This window comes from Portunus trituberculatus, chromosome 17 (assembly GCF_017591435.1).
Source record: "Portunus trituberculatus isolate SZX2019 chromosome 17, ASM1759143v1, whole genome shotgun sequence".
Taxonomy (NCBI): Eukaryota; Metazoa; Arthropoda; class Malacostraca; order Decapoda; family Portunidae; genus Portunus; species Portunus trituberculatus.
The window spans coordinates 8841167-8853666 of NC_059271.1; the positions used below are offsets into that span (position 1 = coordinate 8841167).

The 12500-nt window shown below is 41.3% G+C and overlaps 1 protein-coding gene across 6 annotated transcripts in view; it reads left to right on the top strand.

The window, feature by feature from the left end:
• Positions 1-12500, top strand: part of LOC123505000 (nephrin-like) — a 357608-nt gene that overhangs the window by 343223 nt on the left and 1885 nt on the right. For 5 of the 6 annotated variants that reach the window (XM_045256005.1, XM_045256006.1, XM_045256003.1 and 2 more), the window contains exons 17-18: positions 338-441; positions 2751-4560. In XM_045256005.1, the coding sequence (XP_045111940.1) occupies positions 338-441; positions 2751-3194 (548 nt within the window). In that variant the 3' untranslated portion in view covers positions 3195-4560. Of the gene's footprint in view, positions 1-337; positions 442-2750; positions 4561-12500 lie in introns of those variants that run through there. The other variant, XM_045256004.1, reaches the window with a different exon arrangement.

The window sequence follows — 12500 nt, forward strand, 5'->3', positions numbered from 1 at the left end:
CTCTCTCTCTCTCTCTCTATCATATTATCCAATAAACGAATTTTAAAAGAGGAAGCATCTGCTATTGACATGTATACTTTGAATAGAATATTGATATAACTATGACATTTATAACCATGATCTCTACATCTCAGACGTCTCTCTCTCTCTCTCTCTCTCTCTCTCTCTCTCTCTCTCTCTCTCTCTCTCTCTCTCATTCTACACCTCCGTAGCAATAAACGCGGGTCTTTATCCCCTCGTCTCCCTCTACTCGACACAGTTAATCCACTCCGTCGCTCCCCTCCTGTCCACTCCATACTCCCTCCGCACCTCGTAACTTCGTCCTACCCCTTCACAGGTAACGGGAGGGACGCAGGGGACGCGATGGGTGTGAATGGTGTGGTTCAACATACGATTTACGACTCTATGGGCCGGTACCGTGGCTTTGCTCACCTTCAGCAGGTAAGAGTGTTAATTAAGGTGTGTTGGCTGTTTTATTGTTATCTTTTTCTTGTTTTATTCTGGTTCTAGTTCTGTCAGCTGTTGTCTGCTTTTTTTCTTGTTTTTTGTTTCTATTTGCTTTTTTTTTTTTAGTTTTTGGTTTCGGTAGTCGTCTTTGGTTTAACTTCTTCTTCGTTTCTTTTATTTTTTTTTTTTTTTCTTGTTCATGTTGTTGTTGTTGTTGTTGTTGTTGTTGCTGCATACATCTTCTTTTAAGTTACTTGCTTCTTTTTAAGCACAAAAGCAAGTTCAAACCAACCTTAATGAAAACCACTTTCTATTATCCGCGTGTGTGTGTGTGTGTGTGTGTGTGTGTGTGTGTGTGTGTGTGTGTGTGTGTGTGTGTGTGTGTGTGTGTGTGTGTGTGTGTGTGTGTAATTCACCTCACCTCGGCCGCCTATTGGTCACCCTGCCAGTCTTCCCCATTACGGAGCGAGCTCAGAGCTCATAGACCGATCTTCGGGTAGGACTGAGACCACATAAACACACAACACACACCGGGAAACCGAGGCCACAACCCCTCGAGTTACATCCCGTACCTATTTACTGCTCTGCCTCGCCGCACCGGGACTCGAACCCGGGCCTCTCGATTGTGAATCGAGAGTGCTAACCACTACACTACGTGGTGTGTGTGTGTGTGTGTGTGTGTGTGTGTGTGTGTGTGTGTGTGTGTGTGTGTGTGTGTGTGTGTAATTCACCACGGTCGTCTGCTGGTCACCCAGCCAGTCTTCCCCATTACGGAACGAGCGTGTGTGTGTGTGTGTGTGTGTGTGTGTGTGTGTGTGTGTGTGTGTGTGTGTGTGTGTGTGTGTGTGTGTGTGTGTGTGTGTCTAAACTATCATTGAACACTAGAAAGTCAATGAAAGTTGAGCAGTACGTTACATACGCTTATTATAAAAAAAACAAAAAATACAAATCGATGAAATAAAAAAAGGAAACGAAACAATTTTCTCAGACTACAGCTTCTCACTAAAAAAACGAACTATTTTTTGACACCATTCTCTATTCTATTTATTTGGACACCACTCTATCCCTTTATAAAAATCAATTCTGAAAAGTAACAAATATCATAGAGTAGTTTCTGTACAGAGAAATACACCAATGGGGGCCGAGAGAGAGAGGATTGACCCATAATCTTTATTGCTGCAAAAAGTGTACTAGTATTCCATTCATCTTTAAGGATTAAGGGCCAAACGCACGCTCTCTCTCTCTCTCTCTCTCTCTCTCTCTCTCTCTCTCTGTCACTGGCGTGTTTTTCAAGGTTATTTTTGTTTTTCCTGTCTAGCACTTTCAATTATTAAGACAACTGGGAAAAATTAGTTTAGAGTACAAAAGATTAAAACAAAATTTTAAAGATAAATAACGTAAAGGTTTTGAGCTACTTGCGTAATGGGTGTGTGTAATTCACCTCGGTCGTCTGCTGGTCACCCAGCCAGTCTTCCCCATTACTGAACGAGCTCAGAGCTCATAGACCGATCTTCGGGTAGAACTGGGACCACAACACACTCCACACACCGGGAAAGCGAGGTCACAACCCCTCGAGTTACATCCCTTACCTATTTACTGCTAGGTGAACAGGGGCCACACATTAAGAGGCTTGCCCATTTGCCTCGCCGCGCCGGGACTCGAACCCGGGCCTCTCGATTGTGAGCCGAGTGTGTGTGTGTGTGTGTGTGTGTGTGTGTGTGTGTGTGTGTGTGTGTGTGTTTCACTGTTTGATCTGCTGCAGTCTCTGACGAGACAGCCAGACGTTACCCTACGGAACGAGCTCAGAGCTCATTATTTCCGATCTACGGATAGACCTGAGACCAGGCACACACCACACACCGGGACAACAAAGTCACAACTATTCGATTTACATCCCGTACCTACTCACTGCTAGGTGAACAAGGGCTACACGTGAAAGGAGACACACCAAATATCTCCACCCGGCCGGGGAATCGAACCCTGGTCCTCTGGCTTGTGAAGCCAGCGCTCTAACCACTGTGTGTGTGTGTGTGTGTGTGTGTGTGTGTGTGTGTGTGTGTGTGTGTGTGTGTGTGTGTGTGTGTGTGTGTGTGAAGGTTAGATAAAGAACACATTATTATCGTCAGCATCTGCATCAATTTCTATACTTCTAACGTACAAGAATAATCTAATTTTCTCTCTTGACCTCTTTGTACTGTATATTTAATGCAACCCGGGACTCGACGAAAATAAACCGGTATCTTTTATGTATTTTTGTACCTTGTTCCCTGAAAACACTCATCTAAACTTCCTCCATCTTTCAGAACGACATGTACCAGAACAGTATGATGACTACCTCTGTCGCTGCCACCTCCGCCGCCACCCCAACACCCTCCGCCCCGCCCGCTGATCCCCCCAGCAGCCTCACCTCCAAATTCTCGCTCATCAGGAAGGGAAAGCCATCCACCACGCCCGCTCCTCCAATAGACCCAAAGTGCGGAAGCGAGGCAATGAACGGGCGAGGAGGAGGAGCGAGCATAGGAGGTGGGCTGGGAGACAGAGGAGGAGGCAGCGCTGGGGGAAGCGGAGAGGGAGGCAGCGAAGGAGGAAGAGGTGCGGGTGGAGAGGAAGAAAAGTCCGAAGCACCGTGGCAGAGGGTCATCAGCCATCTGACTTCCTCGAGCAATGAGAGCAAGTTCTTCGACGTGTGGCGGATCCCTGGTGTGAGGAGTGCCAAGCAACAGGCCCCGAATGAGAGCGTCCTATAAGCCGGGAGAGAGAAAACTGAACGTGTGTGTGTGTGTGTGTGTGTTTGAGGGTTGGGTTTTTTCTGGAAGAATAATGAAATAGGTGAAGATATACGTTGACGGAACTACTTGAGAGCCTTTTACTGAGAAAGGAGTTGGGAGGAAGAAATTACAGAGAGAGAGAGAGAGAGAGAGAGAGAGAGAGAGAGAGAGAGAGAGAGAGAGAGAGAGAGAGAGAGAGAGAGAGAGAGAGAGAGAGAGACAGAGAGAATGTGTTTACTTGTTCTAGCGATACTATTAAAAATAAATACTTCCACTTTTCCCCTTTTTTTGGATCAGGAGATTAAGAAGTTGAAAGAGAGAAGATACCATTACTAATCTAGCCTTCCCTCTTCATGACCACCATCACCCTCCTCCTCAGACCTTCTCCTCGTCCTCCTCTTCCATTCATTATTCTTGAGCACCAGTACCTCAGACACGGCAGACTAGTTAACATATATTTTGTGGCCAAGTAGCTTTTGTACATCGTCTCTTGAAACAGAAAGACGTCCTTCAGTGTAAATAGATTACAGAACAAATATAGATATAAAGGATATATACATATATGGTGGAGAGAGATAGAGCGAAGGATAAACTGATTCAACTGATTAACTCTATATGTATAAAAGAAAAACATAAGTAAAAGTGAGGATCTATATAAATATTGTGAAGTTAATCAAAAGCTCTGTCCGCCTTACGCTAATAGGTGTTGATGTTAAGGTGATCATCAATCAGTCCTTTCTTACGTTATTGTGTGTGTGTGTGTGTGTGTGTGTGTGTGTGTGTGTGTGTGTGTGTGTGTGTGTGTGTGTGTGTGTGTGTGTGTGTGTGTGTGAAGGTGACGATGTTTTGGTTACCTGTTGATGTTGGTTAGTTTTGATGTGACGGTCCAAGGTGTGTGAGTTTTGTGTTTCTGGATGTTTTGGATGTTTCCTGTCCTATAGAAAAATGAAAAAAGGAAATAATCTTTTATTGATGATAAACGATAAGAAAAAAAAAAAGCTTAAACTAACATTTGAACTGAAATCATTACTTAAGATTTCTGATAGTGTAGATAAAAAAAAACGATGATGGAAATACAATGAAAAAGAAAAAAAGGAAAGTTAACCGGAATTCAGTTATATAAGAAATTACATATCAAGATTAAAGTGGCTAGGGATACATATTTTTTTTTTCTTGTTCTACATCAGCTTCCAAAGGCTGTCATGGGTTGGTGTGGGGCTGTCCTGACGCTACTGCTCAGGATTGGGCTATATTACTCCTTGCTGTGCATTTGTACATAACCTGTGCCAAAATACATGTAATAAATGGTCTAAAAAGTACATCATGTGCTCGCCTCACGTACTTAGTTGTTTGGTTTGATTTTACCTGCCAATCGTGTCTGTGTGTGTGTGTGTGTGTGTGTGTGTGTGTGTGTGTGTGTGTGTGTGTGTGTGTGTGTGTGTGTGTGTGTGTGTGTGTGTGTGTGTGTGTTCGTATGTGTATGTGTGTGTGTGTGTGTGTTTCACTGTTTGATCTGCTGCAGTCTCTGACGAGACAGCCAGACGTTACCCTACGGAACGAGCTCAGAGCTCATTATTTCCTATCTTCGGATAGACCTGAGACCAGGCACACACCACACACCGGGACAACAAGGTCACAACTCCTCGAATTACATCCCGTACCTACTCACTGCTAGGTGAACAGGGGCTACACGTGAAAGGAGACACACTCAAATATATCCACCCGGCCGGGGAATCGAACCCCGGTCCTCTGGCTTGTGTGTGTGTGTGTGTGTGTGTGTGTGTGTGTGTGTGTGTGTGTGTGTGTGTGTGTGTGTGTGTGTGTGTGTGTGTTCGTGTGTGTGTGCGTGCGTGGGTGGTGCATGGCATTTTCTTTCTTTATGTAATGGGTGAAACATGTAAATTATCGTTATTACATACCATAAAAAACAAGATTCCCTGAACAAAGCAGCACAACAACCATACAATACGATTAGGTTGAATATCAGAAAACATAAAGGGAGAGAAAAGAAAGAGGTGTATTGTGGCACGTGCACACCATAACAATGCTTTTTCCATAAAACAAAGTGAAAGCCAACCATACTACGCATTACAGACAGTAAATTCTTGGAGGCAATGTGCTTAAAACCCGAAAACACTGGCGAAAAGAACCGCAATAAGGATTACTTACAGCGGCCCGTACTCAGATGATGGCCAGGTAATGGCACCTATACCAAAGACTTCGAATATGGAGCATGGTGGGTACTCCCTTTATCCGCCACCCTTAATCTTCTCTACTGTTCCTATTCCGTGCCCATTTAATGTTGGGTGACTGAGCAAGCGAATGGAAAGTAAAACTGCAAGCTGAGTTTAAACAAGCATACTGTAAGTATCTAAACAGCGAGATCTGATACTTTTCCCAGCTTTCTCTACGTATCTTCAAACCAAAGAAAGGGATGTGTCTCGACTTTGCACAAGGGACTATGACACTGAATTGGATATAATAAAAAGTATGAAACACGGGAAAAAATACTTTAACACCTTCGCTTTTGTATTACTTTATCTGGAAGAGTCATTATAATAATTATCACTACTAATCATTATCATAACTATCTCTACTAATCATCTTTCTCCTCTTCTTTTTCCTCCTCCTCCTCCTCCTTCTTTTCCTCCTCTTCCTCCTCCGCTTCCTCCTATTAATCCAGTTCGTGGTGCTACAGCAACAGCAACAATAGCAAGAACATCTACTACTACTACTCCTATAATTACTACCACTTCTACTGCTACTACTACTTCTACTGCCACTACTACTTCTACTACTTCTACCACTACTGCTACTATCACTACCACTACTACTGTTACTACTACTACAACTACTACTACTACTACTACTATTACTGCTACTGCTACCAGCAACACAATACTAATACCTATTACATCCACTCACCACCACTGCACCACTACTGCCACCAGCACCACTGCTGCTACTGCTCCACTCTGCACCACTACTAACACCACCAGTGCAACCTCACTCCACTGCCACCACCACTGCCACCACCACTACATCCACTCTGCTCACCACCACTACATCCATTTCTGGTGCCACCACCACTGCCACCTGCTGTTGCTGCTGCTGTTGCTGCTGCTGCTGCTGCTGCTGCTGCTGCTGCTGCACCACTGCTGCCACTGCTGCTGCTGCTGCTGCTGCTGCTGCACCTGCTGCTACTGCTGCTGCACAATTGTCACTGGTCACCACTGTACCACCACTGTTCACCACACCACCACTGCTGCTGCTACCACCACCACCTGCACCACCACCACCACTGCCACCACCACTGCCACTGCTGCTGCTGCTACTGCTGCTGCTGCTGCTGCTGCTGCTGCTGCCACTGCATGCTGCCACTGCTGCACCACTGCTGCTGCTGCTGCTGCCACCACCACCACCTAATACCATAATAATAATAATAATATCACTACCACTACCATTGGTACTACTATTATGATCACCACCACCACTACCACTACCACTGCTACTGCTACCACCAATAATAATAATAATGATAATATTATCACCACTGCCACCACTGGTACTGCCATTATGATCACCACCACCACCACCACTGCTGCCACCACTACTACTGCTGCACCACCACCACCACTGCTGCTGCTGCTGCTGCTGCTGCACCACCACCACCACTGCTGCCACACCACTGTTGTCACTGCTGCTGCCACCACCACTGCCACCACCACCACCACTGCTGCTGCTGCTGCTGCTGCTGGTGGTAGCAGCACTAGCTGTATAGCATCACAACCACCACCACCACTGCTGCTACTACTACTACTGCTACTACCACCACCACCACTACCACCACTGCTACTACCACTAATACCAATACTAATACCACCACCACTACCACTACTACTACTACTACTACTACCACTGCCACTGTTACTTTACTATTGTCACTGGTACTGCTACCACTACTACCACTACTACTGCTACTACTACTACTACTACTTATCACTTACTACTACTACTACTACTACTACTACTACTACTACTACTACTACTACTACTACTACTACTTCTACTGCTACTACTACAACTACTACTATTACTATTATCACTACTTAAATAATGATAATATGCTGAAGTACTGTGCACCGGTTCACCAAAGCTATCGTATTTCCGGGTTATTTGAAGGGTAAGATGAAGCGAGTTGAAACTACTTGACTGGAAACCTTTGAAATTGGATCAGAGCTCTTCAATGTTTGGTAAGTCAACCTTCTGAGAACACAGGTGCATACAGCCTCTTCTGTCATCACTAACATAGTCCAATATTCAGCTCACATTACCAACAGAACAGCAAATCATATTGATTCTTAAATGTTATGGGCTTTCAAAAGGTTACATATTCTTAACCCTCTCATTGTCTTTATTTGAATTGCTTTTAGCTGGCTCCATTTGAAGTTACTATACTTTCCATTTGTATTGCCATTATTTTATAGATAATATAACTCAAAATTTGCACCACCAATGATGAAACAACTTACAATAATTTAATATATTTTTCTTGCAGTTTTTGAGAACAGAATAATACATCAGTGGTTAATAAGAAAGCCTAAAATCTATCACCTTATCCCCACAGAAATAAGTTATCCTCTTCTTAGTTTTTTTTTTCAAGTGATGGCACACATCTGTTGTTAGATAACTTGTAGAGTCAAAACACACTAGAAAACGCCAGTTATCTCTACGAGAGGTTGTTAGAAGCAGTTGGGACAACATACCAAAATATATGATAATGAATAGGATGATCAAAACCGTTAGGTACTTCCATGTGTACAAATCCTCAATAACGAAACTGAAACTCTTTGGGAAAAGTTGTTCTTTGAAAGATAACATGCTAAATGAATGAACTGAAACAATCACAGACAATATATGTTAAAAAAAAAAAATTCAGTGTTCTATATATTTTGTTTTGCATTGAGGATAATAGCGTACTTAAAAATCTAACTACAAATTAAAGACACCACGACTAAACCTTTTAGATGCAATGTCATTAAAACTAAATTTGATTTTTCTCAGTGAAGGCAATGATATCATCATCTTCGAATTAAAGAAAAATAGCGAGAAAAAAAATATTTAGTTAGTATGACCTGTCCTTTCACAAGATTATTTTTTTTTATCCTTTTAGGGTTTCTTCTTCATCGTCACTTAACCCGTACAGCGTCAGAGACGCACGAGATACGTCGGCTACTCTGAGCGAACCGGGCGTCAGAGACGTATGAGATACGTCGGCGAGCTTTCTCGTGTTTTCGGAGGTATTGCGTCCTCAAAACCTACCATTATACTGCCATCATGCACTGTAGACATTGCTCATGCTGCCTCCTCGTCCCTGCTAACATGAATCCTTCCTGTATTTATTTATTACAATTCTGAACCCTAGCAGTTTCTGCTGCCTTCAGCTAGGTGTAACGAGATACTGACGCCTCAACTCCGCTAATATGAACAAAGCCTAATTTCCATTACTTACTCTCACCATTTCAGTTGTTTTTGGTAACTGTTATATTGTGGTAGTGAAAACTTTGTATGACATAAATAAGAATTTTCCAATCGCTTTGTTATAAGGAAAAACAAGTACATATTACTCGGAAAATCTTTGCACCGTGAAAGGCAACACTCCCTCGCGATATCTCGTGTCTATTTTTATCCACAAGCACTTCCAAACAGCAAAACATGACATGTTGTTTTTCTTTCAACTCAGGAACGATATTATGCATGTGTCCAACTCGGGGATCGACTGGTGAGAAACGAAGAAGCGAATAAACTAGTCACATAAGGCTTGGCTAAGTCGCTAACCTTAGCGCAAAATATCTCGCACCAATTAATACCACTTCCAGTCAGTTCTGGGAGGAATGACTGTCATTTTCATTTGTTTCACATCATTTAAGACTGGTTTAGCAAAAAAAAAAATCCATGATGTGGCCAGCACTCAGATCTGCTGACGCTGTACGGGATAAACACGGCTACTGCAACATCACCACGCAAAATATTCATCACTACATCAACATATATTCATTCAAAGATTGCCTTACCAACACTACCTCCACTCAGCCACCAGAATACAAATACATCACAGCATCATCCCATCCATACTATGTCGTCAAATATCTTTAAAAATAACCTAAGTTGTCGCATTCGTAAACCAACGACAGGAAATCTTAACAATGATTATTGGCGCCCGTTGTCGGTGTTCATTTGTGCGGTGCTTACTTAAAACACCACATTAAACATTACCTACGAGAGAGAGAGAGAGAGAGAGAGAGAGAGAGAGAGAGAGAGGGGATGATGGTGATGAGGTGAAAGCTTGTCGTTTCGCTTGATTTATGGTTGTGTTGCTGGAACTGCTTTGAAGATGGAGGCAGATTTACTACTACTAACAGGGCACGGGAAAGTCTTCGTAAAGTGCCTAGAAGTGACTGTTGGTGAGTTAACTTTACGTAAGAATGGTTGTTTGGAATGCTTGGTCTCATTCACCTTATAGGAGTTCTAGAGGGCGACATGAGCTTCTGTAACGGCGATACTAATAGTATTTCTGGAAGCCCCCAGAAATAGAATATGATTATAAGAAAAATTATTGTATACGTAAATGGATACAAGAACATTAAACTAAGGCTAAAATAATAAATCATGGTTCAATTTACTATGACGAAAAGACCCACTTCAGAAGTTTCGTTAAAGAGTGACATTATAATTTGCAATAAGTTAAAGATGGAATAGAAGAATGATTTTGCATAGCATCAATATAGTATCCATCGCAAAAAATTAGCTCCACTGCTGTATTATTATAATTTTTTTTTGACATGATCAGACCGTTGTTATATATGCTAATACTTTTGATATCATTTTATCATGAATTAAAAGTCTGAATGTGTCCATCATTTTTATATTGGCACTGATTCTAGAAAGCCAGTACTTGATGTTATACGAATTGTTATTTTTTTGTGATTTCAATTCATTTGGTCATGAATAAACTATTTGTGCATACCCCAATATTCGCGTTTTAATTTCATTACATACCTGGAATCTAAAAAAACTTTGTACGGAAATATTTGTTTGTTTTCGTCATCAAGGAATTAAGCTCTAATGCATTGTGATATGTAAGACCTGCAAACAATGAGCATTTTCCTATTCAACATCATTATCCAATCATGAACCACAGGAACGCAGTGTTTATGATCCCAACACATTATGACATTTTTTTTCACTGTTTTCCCATAAATGTTATTTTCAAACCAAAGGGAAAGAGCCATGTTTTCATGTCTTTTACTTTCGTTAATGATACAGAACCATAGTTAGGATATAATTAGAAGAAAAATGAGAATATGCTTCTAAACTTTTTTTAAGCAAAAGAGAGACCTGCCAAGGGAAACAAAATATTAAGAAAAAGGCCCACTGAAATTACAATGGTTTCCATTAAAACCTGTAAAAATGTTCGGAAAAGAAACAAAGAAACTTTTAGGAATATAGTTCATGGTTCTATTTATAAGAGACCATCAGCCTGAAGTGTAAAAAAAATTATGTTATTGTATTGTATATTAACCCTTTCAACATTTAGTTACAGAACAGTACTTATTCACTTTAGCTTTCTAATATTATTTTACTGGATGCAGCATTTAATAATTTCCTTTGTCATGAATACAAATGTTTAAAAGCAAACAAAACCATTTTATAAAGATAAAGAGAAATATAGATAACAGTCGAGAAAAGTTGAATGGAACTCAAGCCAAGATGGCTTTAGCAAGCTGACGCTCCACAATGAGACTCCCTGGATTAGAATTCATATTCTTAAAATTTTCCATGATTTACATTTTCCACTTTTAAATAGCTTTACCTGAAGACACTGTGACTTTCTAGGGTCTTTACATGTCCATTAACGGTTTTAAGATGAGTGCTGCCTTATCACTGTGGACCATGTGCATGAGAACCCGAATGAAATCAGTAGTATTTTGGATAACTCTTATGACCTTTAAGGGAATTGGCAACCCAGTGGGCCTTTTCATTTAATTTTTTGTTGCCCTTAGCCAGTTGCTCCACCTGCATAAATAAAAGTATGGTGAAGAACAGACGTTTAGGAATTATATGGGTGAAGGCCAGTGAAGAGTAAAGGCAGCGTCTGTTGGTGAGTGTCTACTGGATGGTGTGGCAGCCATCAAGAAGAGCATTTAGCGAAGTGGTGGAAATTGAGACTATTTGATAAAGGGGCGATGGCCTGGCTAAACGTAATGGAAGGCAGGACAGATATCAAGCTGCCTGGAAAAAAAGAAAAGAAAATGAAAACTGAAAAGAAAAAAATGCGTTACGGCATGACCAACTCGCTAAATTGAACTCAGGTGATATTTTTGTTCCAATAATAAACGAGTTTCTGTAATGTCAGACAACAGATTTAGGACGAATCCCGAGTTTGAAATACAACCGGTTTTAGTAAGGTTTGGGAGATCAAACGCTGCCGTTCTTTTCAAGAGACCTCCTGGCTCTCTCTCTCTCTCTCTCTCTCTCTCTCTCTCTCTCTCTCTCTCTCTCTCTCTCTCTCTCTCTCTCTCAATGATGAGACGGAAGAGGAAGACGTCCTCATGACCTGCAACTCAAAACAATTTCTTTTTTTGGTCAGCAATCGTTGACTAAAAATATCAATACAACTGACATACGATACACAACAAGTCATAATATATACAACATTTAAAAACACCAAAAGTAACGAGAAAAAGGAAAAATACCACATATTTCAACTGTCTATCCTGGACAGTATAATATTTAGAAATGGATGTATAAAAAACATCTTTATGAGTGCCTTGTTATTAAGGAATGGTACAGCAGTAAGTGATCTCAAATTAAACGAAAATATACAAACATTAATTTCCTGGGAAAACTTGCAGCTTATCAGAAGCGGAAGCAGGCAAGGGATTAGTGTTCAGTCTAAATCAAACTTATTTAAGCTTCTCGATGCTCCATAAGCTTACCCCGCCGTGTAAAGGACACTTACCATCGCAAAGCGCCCGCCACACGAAAAGAATCTCCTGGCAGAGAAGCGTGCGACATTCCAGGAAAAATCTCAAAATTACGGCCTCAGGACCTCTCAGTGGGTATTCATCTTGGCAGCAGCACCACCAACACCACCACCTCCAGTCTGAAATTCTACACCCTTATTTTTTTGTTATAGCTGTTATTATTATATTATTATCATATTTTTCTTTTTTATTATTATTGTTATCATTATTATTACTATTATTATTATTTTCATCGTTG